This window comes from Mirounga angustirostris, unplaced genomic scaffold (genome assembly GCF_029215605.1).
Source record: "Mirounga angustirostris isolate CCGP_5_RB_7025 unplaced genomic scaffold, mMirAng1.0.hap1 SCAF_17, whole genome shotgun sequence".
Classification (NCBI taxonomy): Eukaryota; Metazoa; Chordata; class Mammalia; order Carnivora; family Phocidae; genus Mirounga; species Mirounga angustirostris.
In genome coordinates, this window is record NW_026991725.1 from 48,250,452 (window position 1) to 48,265,382 (window position 14,931).

General features: G+C 47.1%; 1 protein-coding gene across 4 annotated transcripts in view; it reads right to left on the reverse strand.

The window, feature by feature from the left end:
• The window catches only part of MYH10 (myosin heavy chain 10), a 124,959-nt gene that overhangs the window by 103,474 nt on the left and 6,554 nt on the right, over window positions 1–14,931 (reverse strand). For all 4 annotated transcript variants that reach the window (XM_045889878.3, XM_045889877.3, XM_045889876.3 and 1 more), the window contains exon 2: window positions 14,125–14,500. In XM_045889878.3, coding sequence (XP_045745834.1) covers window positions 14,125–14,500 — 376 coding nt within the window. The remainder of the gene's footprint in view (window positions 1–14,124; window positions 14,501–14,931) is intronic.

Below are 14,931 nucleotides of genomic sequence, written 5' to 3' on the forward strand. Positions count from 1 at the left end.
GCTCAGGACATGATCCTGGAGTCCCGGGATCGAGTCCCACGTCGGGCTCCCTGCTCGGCAGGGAGTCTGCGTCTCCCTCTGACCCTCCCCCCCTCATGTGCTCGCTCTCTCTCATTCTCTCTCTCTCAAATAAATAAATAAAATCTTAAAAAAAAAAAAAACGTAAAACTTCTCTGATTTTTTTGCTTTGGAAAATATAGTTTATTTTTTTCATGAAAGATAATTTACTTACGTTACCTTGTCATACATTTATTTTAAATGAACTTATCTGAAGAAATCAATGATTTACTATTTTTAAGTGAATTCATAAGTATGTTTTAACTTTGCTATCCTTTCAGATACAGATAAACCTAACCCACACAAAAGCTCTTTGGGGAGAAGCCTCAGTAATTCATTTTTAAAGGTTCTGTTTTCAAGTCATCTCGACACTAGCGTGGGGCTCGAACTCACAACCCCGAGACCAAGAGTCGTGCGCTCCACCCACTGAGCCAGCCGGGCACCTCGCGGGTCCCCAATAATTTTCAAGAGTTGTTAGCGCTGAACACACAAACCTTTCCTGATCAGCACGATAACCACTATTCAAAACTGATACAGAGAGCACTTTTGATTTGGGGGGTTTCTCAGTTCACCAAGAACGGTTTCTGAGAACAGCGTGCCAAACTGCCCCTGGGGATGGTGGCAGGAGGGCCCGAGGCTTCTGGAAAGGGCAGCCCATCACACCGGGATGCAGGCCTTCTCTTCAAGGGGACCTGGGTGACCATGTCTCCAGGCAGGAGGACAGTAAAGAGGCTGGGGACTGATGGTGTCCAGTGCCAGGACCGGCCTCCCCAGGGACACGAGGGGCTTCTCAGCAACAGCTGCATTCATACAGGCGGCTCGGGTCCCCACCACCGTGGCACCCACTCCCAGGCCAGCCAGGGGTCTTAGTAAGGGGGAGAAAACGAAGGCCAGGCAACCTCGATTTCACATTTTATCGAGTTACACTTGTATACAGTCACGTAGACAAGTCATAACGATACAGCTCAATGAATTTTTATATATACCTCACTTTTCCGTTCAAAAATAAGATCACAGGGGCACCTGGGTGGCTCAGTTGGTTGGGCGACTGCCTTCGGCTCAGGTCATGATCCTGGAGTCCCGGGATCGAGTCCCGCATCGGGCTCCCTGCTCGGCAGGGAGTCTGCTTCTCCCTCTGACCCTCCCCCTTCTCATGCTCTCTCTCTCTCTCATTCTCTCTCAAATGAATAAATAAAATCTTAAAAAAAACAAACCAACAAAAATGAGATCACAGTCTGTCACAAAGCTACACATTCTACACTTCACCTTCGTAAGAGGTAAATTACAGACCGGCCAAAAAGAAAAAACCGAAAACCACAACAAACACAAACAGAAAACCCCAAGAAAGTCAAAATGCGGAAGTTCAGTTTAGCATCCCACAGCATGTATGGCATGGCAGCAGGTCCTAACGACGACAGTTAAATCAGAAATCATCCCCACATACGTGTCTCCCACGTGGTGGGTGCTTTTCTGAGGTCTAGGGTTACAAAGATGACTCAGTCTCACAAATAGGAGTACGTCATCTCAAAACAGGGTTAATCATCATCAGTACCCCGTGCCTGCCAATGAGGGGGAGCAAAAAATGTTCACATGCAATATATTATTCAATTCCAATGCTTCAAGAGCTCCCTTCGAACCATCTGGAAACTGGCTCCAATACCAGGTTCCTGTAGAACTGATAATGGGAGTGATACTGTACCCCCTTTATGTCCCCCAAGGCACATGGCAGGTGGGTGGTATGTTGTTAAAAGAGGTCTCTGAGACTCCGACGTTCCAATTAGGCTTCATTCAGTGTTTGAACACACATTCAAGACGTTACCTACCTTCAAGAAATACACACTCTAGGTACAAAGACAACAAACACACACTCAACAAACAAGACACAAAATAAGGCACTAAAAAGAAAGTGGGAAAGTAAGGGAGAAAGATGAACAGGATTGTAAATAGGACAGGAACTCCGGAGCAGAACATACAACCAACCCCACACCCTGAAAGTCACGGCCATCTCATCAGAAACCGTAAAATGAGGTATGAAATTCAGACATCGATGGTCTCTGATGTTCTTTTAAAGACTATTTAAAGGTCAAGAGGAGGGATAAAGAAATTCCTATTAAAGCATAAAACTGGGGGGCGCCTAGGTGGCTCAGTCGTTCAGTGTCTGCCTTCAGCTCAGGTCATGATCCCAGGGTCCTGGGATCGAGCCCCGCATCAGGCTCCCTGCTCGACGGGAAGCCTGCTTCTCCCTCTCCCACTCCCCCTGCTTGTGTTCCCTCTCTAGCTGTCTCTCTCTCTCTCTCTGTCAGATAAATAAATTAAATCTTTAAAAAAATAATAAAAATAAAATAAAATTAAAAAAACATAAAACTGGGTGGCAGGATATAGCCAAGGTGGAGCGAGAAGCTCAGCCTCGCTGAAAGTAGTTTGTACCATGGAATGTGCGCGGCGGGAGCTTAGAAAGGTGGACTCAACAACTTAGAGTGTGTCCTGCACAGGGGATCAGCTAGTAGAGGTTCAGGGGAGATGCAGGGAAGAAGCGTGTTTGTAAAAGCATAGATCTGGCAGCTCCACAGAAAAGACACTGAAAGGCAAGAGGTGAGGCGCGGGGAGTGGAGGCTACTGCACCAGTCCCAGCACAGGGACAGGGCTCAGATGAGAGGGAAGCGGTGGGTCCCGAGAACGCTGGGGGGAGGGAGACGCAGAGGCACTCAGAAGCTCTGAGTATAAAAACCATCAAAGACACAAGCTAACGACAGCCTCACGTTTGCAAGCTTGAGAGGCTGGAAATGTTACTGCCGGACAGGGACGATAACGAGCCCCTTGCAGCATACTGAGATGGTGGGATGCTGAAAGGGGTTTCGCCACAGCAGGCGAGCCCAGAACGCCCAGTGGGAGCCAGATGCACCGATGCTGAAGCCACGAGAACATTCTGAAGAAGCGCAAAGGCCTGAGGGTTGTCTGCACAGCCTTCAAGACACCAGCTCATGTCACTGCATAGCTGACCTAAGGGAGACAGACAAACACATCTGCACCCAAAAACCTGCCATTTTTTAAACATGCTATGCCGCTTTACAGCTCCAGGCTTCTATGTATGCGGATCACGCTGCCTGGAAAGCCCATCTCCTGTCCAGTATCGGGAGACTCTGCCCACCCTGTGAGTGCCAGGTCTCTGTTGAAGACAGGAATCTGCGCACACTTTATTTCAAGGTTCGAAGGATGCGGAACCAGGAAACGAGGGAGTGCGGAGGTCAAGGCCAGGGCACAGAGCGAACATGGGACCGAACTGGGGGCCTCACACACGCTGCCCCCCACCCCCCGGAGCTCTCGGGGGGACATCAGGCCACCACCCAGAGGGAGAGGTCACCCACACCGTTGGTAAACACTGCACCGACATAAATTCACATATGTGTTTAAAAAAAAACCTGATGTAAGAAGGAAAACATCATCATCCAGAAGTTTCAGAAAAGAATTTACCTATGGAAATCACTGATAAAATAAGCTAAAAGAATACTTTTGGAAACAGATTTAGAGCGGGTACTCCACATACTGGAACAGAAATGCATACGGGAAAAGAAGTGGCAAAGGCGAGCAAGGAAAAGCCGTAAGGAGTCATCTGAAATAAAAAACCAAAAATCCACCGCAGAGAAAATAGGGAGCAGAATGGATATCCAGAAATGCAGCAATAGAGTGCACCCATTATTCATCCTGAGAGCTTCCTTCTTAATGAAAAGTAGGCCGAAGGTACAATAATAAGAGAAAGAAGGCACGAGGGTAAAACAACAAAAATACTTCAAGGACAGATGAAGAGCGAAAGCAAAGCAAAGATCAATAAAATAGTAATCACTGCTGCTTCTTTGGGGGAAGAAAGGCCAAAATTCTGTAAAAAGAGCAAACATCAAAAACACACTTGAGGGGCGCCTGGGTGGCTCAATCTGTTAGGCTCAGGTCATGATCCCAGGTCCTGGGATCAAGTCCTGCGTCGAGCTCCCTGCTCTGCAGGGAGTCTGCCTCTCCCTCTCCCTCTGCCTGCCGCTCTGCCTACTTGTGCTCGCTCTCTATCTCTCTGTCAAACGGATAAATAAAATCTTGAAAAAAAAACCACACACACGAAACTGTCGCGTGTGTGTGGGCTCTAAGGAGATGATGCATCTGGACAGTGCTCCCCACTGGCGGCCAGATCCCCAGGCGAATGGCACGCAAGGACACTCTTAACACACGAATCCGGCCGACAAAACCCCAGACTCAGATGGACCCACCCCTCAACCTCAACCTCACAACGTGAGAGACCCTGGCATGAAGTGTCTTTTTAATCCGCATCTGATCGAGCCTCTGGACACGAATGCATGAACGCAATCAACAAAATCCAGAATATGGGAGGTTCTACGGCACAACAGACTCTGTTTCTTCAAAAAAAAAAAAAGAGGGGGAATGTATAGATTACAAGAGACGGAACAACTGATTACCATATGGTGACCACGCCTGGACCCTGACGCGAACAGACCAAACCAACTATGATAAACATTGATGAGAAAGAAGGACCTTGTGAAAGTGACTGAGTATTTGGTGATACAGGATCATTCTTTCCTTCTTCCGCAGACGATAGTTACAAACCCCAAACGCTGTGGCCGAGAAGCAAGAGGCTGAGCAGAGTGATGAGCAGTGCCCAAGGCCCGGAGGAGGGTGAACACCCCCCAGGTTTCCCCGGGGGGCCCCAGACGGCTACACCCTGAGAGTCGGGGGTGTGCCAGGAACACTGGGCCTTGCACGGCCCAAAGCCCAGCCAGGAAGGATGTCAACCCCTGGTGAGCTACGCGTGCTCGTCCCCTTGGCCCGACTGCCCGTCCAGAGCCAAACTCTAGAATGAGCTTGCGTCACCGAGAGTTGCAAACCACCCTCCTGGTTTCTCACGTCCGATTACTGGCCGAGGAGGCAACACTTGCCACTTTAATCCAAGGTAATACTCACACCCCCGTGAGTCCGTTTCTGTCGCCCTGTGTTACCATCTTGGACACGTTCAAGTGAGTAAAAAACGTGATCGAGAATTCTGCTGGAGAACTGGGAACCATTAAAAGAAAAACCGTAAAAAAGAAGCCATAAAAAAGCCTTTACAAAATCATAAAAAGAAAACGCCAAATGAAAACTGCAACACAAACTAACCGAAATTAGAAATTAGAAATTCACCGGATGTGTTTAATGGCCAATCAGACACAGCTCAAGAAGGCAATCAGTTACTCCCCGTTTTCTCAGAAGCAAATATCCGGGCTGAAGTACAGGGCGGGGGAAACGGGATTAGAATTCGGGAGGCTCCATGGGACACGGTGAAAAGGTGGCTCGAGGCACTGAGTCCATGGACGAGGACAGAGGGTGCGGGGCAAGAGACAACGGCTCGGAATGTTCCAAAACTGACCAAAGGCATCAAGCCACAGACAAAAATGCTCCACGCTCCAAGCGGAATCTGGAGAAGAAAACTCGACCCAAGCACATCGGAGGAGAACCTGCTGGTCCCACAGGTGGAGCACACAGCTTGTGATCTCGGGGTTGCGAGATCGAGCCCCCCTCGGGCTCCGCGCTCAGCGGGGAGTCTGCTGGAGGCTCTCTCCCCCCAACCCCACCCCTCCCTCCCTTCTAACAAAACAGAGAGAGGGACATCATGTATGTGACTACATGGTACGGCAGCAGCACATGGGGCCGTCCACCAGGGGAGCAACGAAGAGAAGAGCCGTCCACCAGGGGAGCAACGAAGAGAAGAGCCGTCCACCAGGGGAGCAACGAAGAGAAGAGCCGTCCACCAGGGGAGCAACGAAGAGAAGAGCCAAAACACAGCACCGGGGAAGAGGTGAGAAGCCACCACGATACCGATCCCTACGACCTGGTCAGGAAAGGAGGTTCAAAGGACAGGAGGAAAAAGCACAGAACAGGCGGGGCCAAGAGGAAGCAAGGAGTCCCACGGTCGATTTCGGTCACTACTGCACATGTACAGAAGCCAAATATTCTGATTAAAATGTTAATACCGGGCGCCTGGGTGGCTCAGTTGGTTAAGCGACTGCCTTCGGCTCAGGTCATGATCCTGGAGTCCCGGGGTCGAGCCCCGCATCAGGCTCCCTGCTCGGTGGGGGGTCTGCTTCTCCCTCTGACCCTCCCCCATCTCGTGCTCTCTCTCTCTCTCTCTCTCTCAAATAAATAAATAAAAAATCTTAAAAAAAAAATAAAATGTTAATACTGTCAGATTAGGGACCAAAATACCAATGACGGGCTGCTTAGAAGAGACACACCACCTAAGGAAGCAAGACACAGGAAAGCTGAACAAGTTTAGAAACAATAAACTGAGCAAACACTAAGCGAAAACAAAAAAACAAAAAAACTAATCCTTTGTTGAGAAGCATCACTTTTTTTTTTTTAAGATTTTATTTATTTATTTGACAGACAGAGACACAGCGAGAGAGGGAACACAAGCAGGGGGAGTGGGAGAGGGAGAAGCAGGCTTCCCCGCCGAGCAGGGAGCCCGATGCGGGGCTCGATCCCAGGACGCTGAGATCATGACCTGAGCCAAAGGCAGACAAAGACTGAGCCACCAGGACCCTGGGATCATGACCTGAGCCGAAGGCAGATGCTTAACCGACTGAGCCACCCAGGCGCCCCGAGAAGCATCACTGTTAAAGAAAGAGCATTTCATGAAGATTCACAGAAAGATGGAAAAATCCTACATTTGCATGCGATAACATGACTTCCAACACGTATACAGCGAAAATGACGGTCCCCGATAGAGGACAAGCAGATAACCATGGAAAACTGTGATTATATACAGGACTGAGGGACACCGCGCACGAGGGACCCCATGTCCGAGGGCTGCAGGATGTGCACACTGACCGCTCACCCAACCCCAGCACGTGCTGGACCGTATGGAGGCAAAAAAACTTCAAAGGGTTGAACTCTTTCAGGCTACGGTCTCCGACCCAGGGAGCGGGGTTGGGGGGGGACTGTATTAGAAATAACAAAATAAACCTGAAAATCCCCTTACGTTTGGAAATTAAGCAATCTACTCCTAAATAACCCATGGGTACAATGAGGGCACCCTCCTTATTTTGGACTGAACAGTAACGACAAGACTACATACTAACACTTGTAGACACAGCTAGAGCTTACGACTTACACCTCTGGTGAGACTCCAGCAGATCAGGAATGAACGTGCATTATCACTACGAGTCCTACAGAAAATTAGACGGGATGACGAACAGCTTTATGCCTATGAATTTGAAAATTTAGGTGAAACAGAGAAATTCCAAGGGAAACACAATTATCAAACCTGACACAAGAAGCTAAAGATCTGAGAAGTTCTACATCTATTCAAGAAAAACTTGCCTACCAAGAGAACCGTAGTGTTATTTAAAAAAGAAATAACATAAATCCCATCTAAACAGTGCCTGAGAACACACAAGGATGAGATATATTCCTGGATTCATTTTCTAAATCCAGCATAATCTGGATAGCAAAATATGACAAGGACTGACAACAAAGGACAATTTTAAGCCAATCTCAGTCATGAATATAGATGCAAAAATCCTAAACAAAATATTAGCACGCAGAATCTAGGAATCTAGTAGTATGTAAAAAGAATACTTGGTCCTTGCCAGGTCAGTTTAACATTCAAAAATATATATAATTCACCACAATAACAAAATAGCCAGAAAAAATCACAGTATCATCTCACTCAATGCTGGAAAGACATCTGCTAAATTAACATCCAAATCAGGATTTAAAAAGTTCATCCATTCGGGATAAAAACTAGGAACAGAAGGAAACTTCCCTTAATCTGATAAAGAAGATTAAAAAAACAAAACAAAATGGAAGCAACCATCATTCTCAATGGGGAAAGGTTGAAGCTTTCTCTCCGAGATCGGGAATGACACAAAGATGCCTGCGATTTCCACTTCTCAGAGGGTCCTAGACAGCGCAAGAAAGCAAGTAAAAGAAACCTAAGAACTGGAAAGGGAAAAATAAAACTGTCACTATTTGTAGACAACATAAGCGTGTTCATAGAAAATCCGAAAGAATCTTCAGCTAAACTGTTATAACCAATAAGTAATCTTAGTAAGATTTTATTTGTAAAAAACATGATAACTGGGTGCGCCCGGCTGGCTCAGTCAGAGGACCATGTGACTCGATCTCGGGGTTGAGTCTGAGCCCTGTGTTGGGCAGAGAGATTACTTAAAAAATAAAATCTTTAAAACAAAACAAAACATGACAATGATATTTCTACATAATGGCATCAATCACAAAACAACCCTGGACCGCCTGGGTGGCTCAGTCAGTTAAGTGTCTGCCTTCGGTTCGGATCATGATCCCAGGGTCCTAGGATGGAGTCCTGTTTGGGCTCCCTGCTCAGCGTGGAGTCTGCTTCTCCCTCTCCCTCTTCCCCTCCTCCCCCCCGAGGCTCTCTCTCCCTCACTCTCTCTCTCTCAAATAAATAAGCAAAGTCTTAAAAAAGAAAAAAGGAAAACAATGCTGAAACCACCATTTAAATAGCATCCAAAAAATCAAATACCCCAAAATAAATCTAACAAAAGATGTACTGACCTCTACAGAGAAAATCATTAAAACACATTGTGAAAAGTTAAGAACTAAGTAAGTGGGTATACCCGTGAACGAGAATATCAAATATTGTAAAGATCTCATTTCTCTCCCAAAGTGATCTACAGAATCAACAAAATCCCAGCAAGGGTGTGAGGGTGCATGAAACTGACAAGCGGGTTCTAAAGTTCTACTGAAACACAAAGGTTGGAATAACTATAGGGACCCTAAAGAGTAACAAAAATGAGAGCACTCACCACGCTGGAGAGCAGGACTTAGGAGAAAGCTGCAACGACTGAGACAATGGGATCTCAGCCGGAAGACGGGCACACGGACAGTGAGTTGACCGTGAACTTAGGAGCACCTGACCCGTGACAAGGCAGCACTTTAGAGCAGTGGAGAAAGGGCACTGGGTCACCTGGACAGCCATTGGAGAAAAAGATGACTCTTGTCCCCACATCACCCCCTACACAGTATCCGATTCCAAGAGGAACCGAGGCTAACCCCAAGAAAGACACCATCACTTTCCGTTCTCAGACCAAGGGAGGGAGGAGAGTGAAGTCAGGACCTCTGCCCACCCCCCCAAGGCCCCTCCGCGTTGGTGGTCAGGAGGCCCCAGCAAATATGGGGAAGGCCCCCCCACACAGCCACCCTCCCCCAGCCGAGGCAGCAGCTCGGGCCCATCTTGCCTCTAAAGATGGGGCAGTAGCAAGGGCCCGGCCATCACCACGCCAGGACACTCCCCTAGCCCGCAACTGTTTGCTGAACTCTGCCCACGTGTTGGTAAACTGCCCCCTCGTTAAGCTCTCAAACCACCCCGTTTGGTAAACTGCCCCCTCGTTAAGCTCTCAAACCACCCCGTTCTCGAGGGCCTTCTGTTTCCTGCTGGAATCTGACTACATCAGGCTTTACCCAGAAAAGCTGAATGCATGAGTTAGAGAGATCATACGTGACCACCCAGGATTTCCAGCCGTCGCCCACCATACAGAAAGGCATGCCTGTGTCCACAAATGCCCAGAACTAGTTGAGTGGATAAAGTGGGTCAAGAAGCTTCCAGGGGAGCAGTACGCTATAACGAGGAACGAAGTAACTCAACCTTTTTAATTTCAGGGCCCTGTGACCCTCTTAGAAACCATTAAAGACTCCAAAGACATTTTGCTTTATATAACTATATATATAAACAAGTTTTTACAAATGCATATTCATTTTAAAATAACAACACAGGTTAACATAAATAACATTTCTCACGAAAAATAACCGTTTTCTGAAATGAAAGCGAGAAGGGCGGTGCTGTTTTATATTTTTGCAAATCTTTTTTATTATCGGGCTTAACAAAAATAGCTCAATTTTCGTATCTGTTTTCGCATTCAATCTGTTGTGCTATGTTGTCTTGGTTGAAGCGTATGAAGAAAATTAGCCTTACACAGATATTTAGTTGGAAAAGTGGTTTAACTGCCTTTCCAAGCAATCGTGGATCTAACCTCCTCGATGCTACACCAAAACACAACAAGTGAGAATTTCTTAAAGATCTGATGCGATGTGGCATCTGAAATCCTGCCGATGAACTTTCATACTGTTATGTACATCAAAATCCACTGGCTTATCTTGCGTGTGGAAAGAAGCTTTTGCCCATGCGTGATTTTGTAACAATGTACACATCGTCTGGAAAACACTGGCTCAATGAATTATGCAAGTCTTCCAAATGATGACATTTCACTCTATGACATTAAAAAAAAACAAAACAGTCATTAATGTCACCATCGCTCTCATCAGCAAGGGTTTCAAGTGTTGACAATGTTGTCACGTTCCCGGTGGTAAATATAAATTTCCCTAAATCCTAATTTTTTTTTTTAAGATTTTATTTATTTATTTATTTGAGAGAGAGAGAAAGAGAGAGCATGTGCCGAGGGGGGGGGGGGGGGGCGGAGGGACAAGCAGACTCCCTGCTGAGAGTGGAGCCCGACGCAGGGCTCAATCCCAGGACCCTGAGATCATGACCTGAGCTGAAGGCAGACGCTTCACCGACTGAGCCACCCAGGCGCCCCTCACACAGTATATTAAAAAGACGTGTAATCTAGGGTTGACATTTCATAAAATCAATCATTTCTCCTGCTTTCTCAAGGACGTTCTCATGTGAAACGATTAAAACGACCACTACTAGAGCCTGGGGTCACTGCCTCTTTTCACGGTAAGACACGCGCGTTTTCCCCACCAGTATTAGTACCTACACTGACAGCGGACAGGGGAAATCACGCCTTCACACCATCATGAGAACAGTTAAAACCTCATGGATCCCCTGGAAGAGTCTCAGGGAAACCCTGAGGGCCCACAGGCCACACTTTGAGAACTTCTGAATTATACCAACACAAAGCAATACAGACGAACCTTAAAAATGTAATGCTGAGTGAAAAAGCAGACACCAAGGTTATATAAGGTGAGACTCATTCATTCATATAAAAGTTCATCAACAGGAAAAAATAAACTACATTGGTTAGTGATGCATACTTAGTTGATGAAATACACCGGGGGATTTTAAGATACTTCTCAGTAATTAATAGACCAAGCAGGCAAAAATTAGCGAGGAAGATTTAAACAGAATTAAAAAGCTTCCTCTGATGGCCACACACAGAACCCCATAACCAACAATAACAGAATTAATTAATGCTCTTTACACAGAGAATGCCCATCAAAGCGGACATCACACTGCACACAGCAAGTCTCAACAAAAACAAGTAATGATATTATGTGAACTACATTCTTTGAATGCAACACAATTCATTTAAAAATCAGGAATAAGGGGGGCCTGGGAAGCTCAGTCGGTTGAACATCTGACTCTTGGTTTTGACTCAGGTCATGATCTCGGGGTCCTGGGATCAAGCCCAGTGTCAACTCCACACTCAGCAGGGAGTCTGCTTGTCCCTCTGCCTCTGCCCTTCCCTCTGCTCTCTCAGAAATAAATAAAATCTTTGAAAAAATAAAAATAAAAATCAGTAATAAAAAGATAACTTAAAAAAACCCGACATTTAGAAATTTTTCAAGTATCCTTTTAAACGGTTCATAGGTTAAAGAAGAAATAACAGAAAATAGAAAATATGTAGGACCGAGTAATAAAAGCACCACGCATCCAAATGTGTGAGGTGAGCTAAAATCGTATTAGAGGAGAGACATTTACAGTTTTCAAATGCTTTTATTAGGAAAAGAGGATGAAAATTAATGACCTGAGAAGTTGGGAAGCCAGGGAGAATCCATCCCAAAAAAATATAAGGAACTAACGAAAGTAAACCTGTTACCAAAGTAACTTATTTAAATGAACATCCGTTAGAGCTGATCTCTAGAAATGTGTCCAAAGGCTCCCCCCACCCCCACAAGGTACTATGGTGTCTACAACATGGCACCTTGACTTTTCACTTCACCTGACGGGTGAATCCCAACGCCCAGTACACATCCCTCCCGATCGTGGCTACTTGTAGCCCCACTCTCTTACTAGGATTCTTTTTTTTTTTTTTTTAAAGATTTTATTTATTTATTCATGAGAGACAGAGAGAGAGGCAGAGGGAGAAGCAGGCTTCCCGTGGAGCAGGGAGCCCGATGCGGGACTCGATCCCAGGACGCCGGGATCATGACCTGAGCCGAAGGCAGACGCTTAACAACTGAGCCACCCAGGCGCCCTCTTACTAGGATTCTTTACAGTCAAGTGCTCCAACTCCAGTCCTGGGTGGGAACCCTTCCTCCACCCCACTAACTGCACACACCACTGCCCCAAATTCCCAGCTCTGCTGCGACCTTAATGCTTCCAGAACTCAGACTGTCCTTCTGTAAAGAGTAAGGGGGGGGCCATGCTTTGAAGAGAACCTGAGACATCATTTGGGGTCCCCGAGTTCAGCTGGGGAAAAAAAAAAAATCAAACAAACTCAATAAAAGACACTTGCAAAGTCTTAGAATCATCTTGAGGCATGGCTACAAATGAACTAAAGTGTCTTTTCTTCTATTCCCTCTCTTTTGCCCACAATCTCCTTCCCCTTTGTATTTCTCTTCTCTCTCCTCCTTGCAGGAACCCGCAAGGTCCAAAATGGGGGGTCAAGGTAAAAAAGCTGGCAGAAAGGGTGCCTGGCTCCCTTCCACACTGCGGTTCCCCACAACCCTGGCGGAGTCCATTTCTAGCACCAGGCGGCACCCAAAACTCACCCCTGGCTCAAATCTGAGAGGTCAGCCGGTGATCGGACCCATCGTGCTCCCTCACCCCCACACATCCCACGCTGCGGTCTCGGCCGGGTTCTCAAGGCCGCTCCCCTGTGATGTCCTTACTCGTGGCTTCTCCTCTCCAAACCTTTTCCTTTTCAAGCCACCTTCCCAACCCTGGTGCCTCTTACTCACTTTGCACCTGACCTCACAGGGAAAAACAAAAACGAGAGGCCATCAGGCTTAACCGTGCCTACGTTAGCAAAGGTCACAGAAGAACTATTGAGTTCTCAGATCCTCCCCTGGCCAAAGATTCCAGCTCTAACGCTACCTTCTCCAAGAGCCCTTCACGGGCCCACTGCGGAGAGCCGTTCCCCTACTTACTCTATCCCATAGTCCGGCTTCATTGCCTTATAGGATGTGTCAGGAAGGCAGGGCCCTGGCCTGTCCTGTTCATCACACTCTCCCAGCACCTAGAACACAGTAGGTGCTCCATAAATAGTCACTAACTACGCTAATTTCTATGGGGAAACTGGTTCTGATTTGCAGAGGTTCTGAATGATCGCGAGCCCCAACCGCTCTTTTCCAAATTCAGACCAGTACGTCAACTCTTCTCTCTGCTTGTTTTCATTCTCCATCAAAGGCCTCTATGACCTCTTTTAAATCGCTGCTACCTGCGTGTACCATCCCTTCAAACCTATTTTGTCATTCTAGAGTTTTCCTGTATCTGGCTTGCATTTTTCCTTCTCCCTTGTCCCCTGGTATTTTCAATAATTTCTTCCACAAGGGCAGTGGCATCGCCAATGACAAGAATACACATGTCAACCACCACGCACAGGACAACCCCAGCCTCAATCCCGCTCTGAACGGTTTCCTCTGAAAAACCTCAGTGTCCATCCTTCCCACTTGCCCGCGCCCGGGGACCCCGATGCTCTTGCTCTTCGCTGAATCCTCACCACTGGTTCCACGCCACACACCTGGGCATCCGTGTGCCGTCTGTGTCCTGCTATTCGTGCAACTCTTACCCCACACCCAGCTCCCCGGTCTTCCCGCCACGTGCTCTCCCCATCGTATCATGTTCCAGCAAACCGCTACGAAGTCTTCAACTACCACGTTCGTAAGTTTAATTGCACACCAGATTATGTAAAATTACATGGGAAGATGTAAAGTGGGGCAAGACTCAGTAAGCAAGACACAATCTCTCTATCTTTAAGACGAACGGTGACGTTAAACAGAGGGGGGGGTAGTCCCCAATCTCACTGGACTCTGGTGGCACATGTAATTGACACTAATTCCCGTGAGCAGTCAGCAGGGTGTACTCACATAGATCAGTCCTGAATAGTAGCGGTCCTTCAGGTTGTGTAAGACAGAAGCTTCGTTCAAGCAAGTCAATTCTGCCATATCCTCCACCTTGGAAAACTTGGGCGGGTTCATCTTCTGAATATCGTCTTTGTTGACCATCGCCTTCTTTCCGTTCTCTGCCAACTCCACCATAACCTCATCTCCCCTCTCCTCTTTTATACTTGCTGCCTCAAAACCGTGACGCTCGGATGGAATCCACACTAGCTTTTTAGCCGTCCAATCGGCCTGGGTGGCAGGGTTGTAGATGACCGCCCTGTCCACAAAGAGGTACCTCTCTGGGTCTTCGAGTCCAGTTCTCTGGGCCATTGCTAACAGGAGGATCCACGAGCAATTGTCTCTAGGGGAGGAGGAGGAGGAGGGCAAGGTTAGATGTTTAAAAATATACAATGATGCACAGATTTTTACTCTTGCCGGGAACTTAAGATAAAACCTCTGGTAGGGGCGCCTGGGTGGCTCAGTTGGTTAAGCGACTGCCTTCGGCTCAGGTCATGATCCTGGAGTCCTGGGATCGAGTCCCACATTGGGCTCCCTGCTCGGCGGGGAGTCTGCTTCTCCCTCTGACCCTCCCCTCTCTCATGTGCTCTCTCTCTCATTCTCTCTCTCTCAAATAAATAAAAAATTTAAAAAAAAACAAAAACAAAAACAAAAACAGAAAACCTCTGGTAAACAGAAAGCATAACCTTTAGTCGAGGAGCCGGGGTACTGACCGAGCGTCCAGGGTAAATTTCAAGGGTGACCACAAATTATGCCCCTGGTTGTCTAAAGACC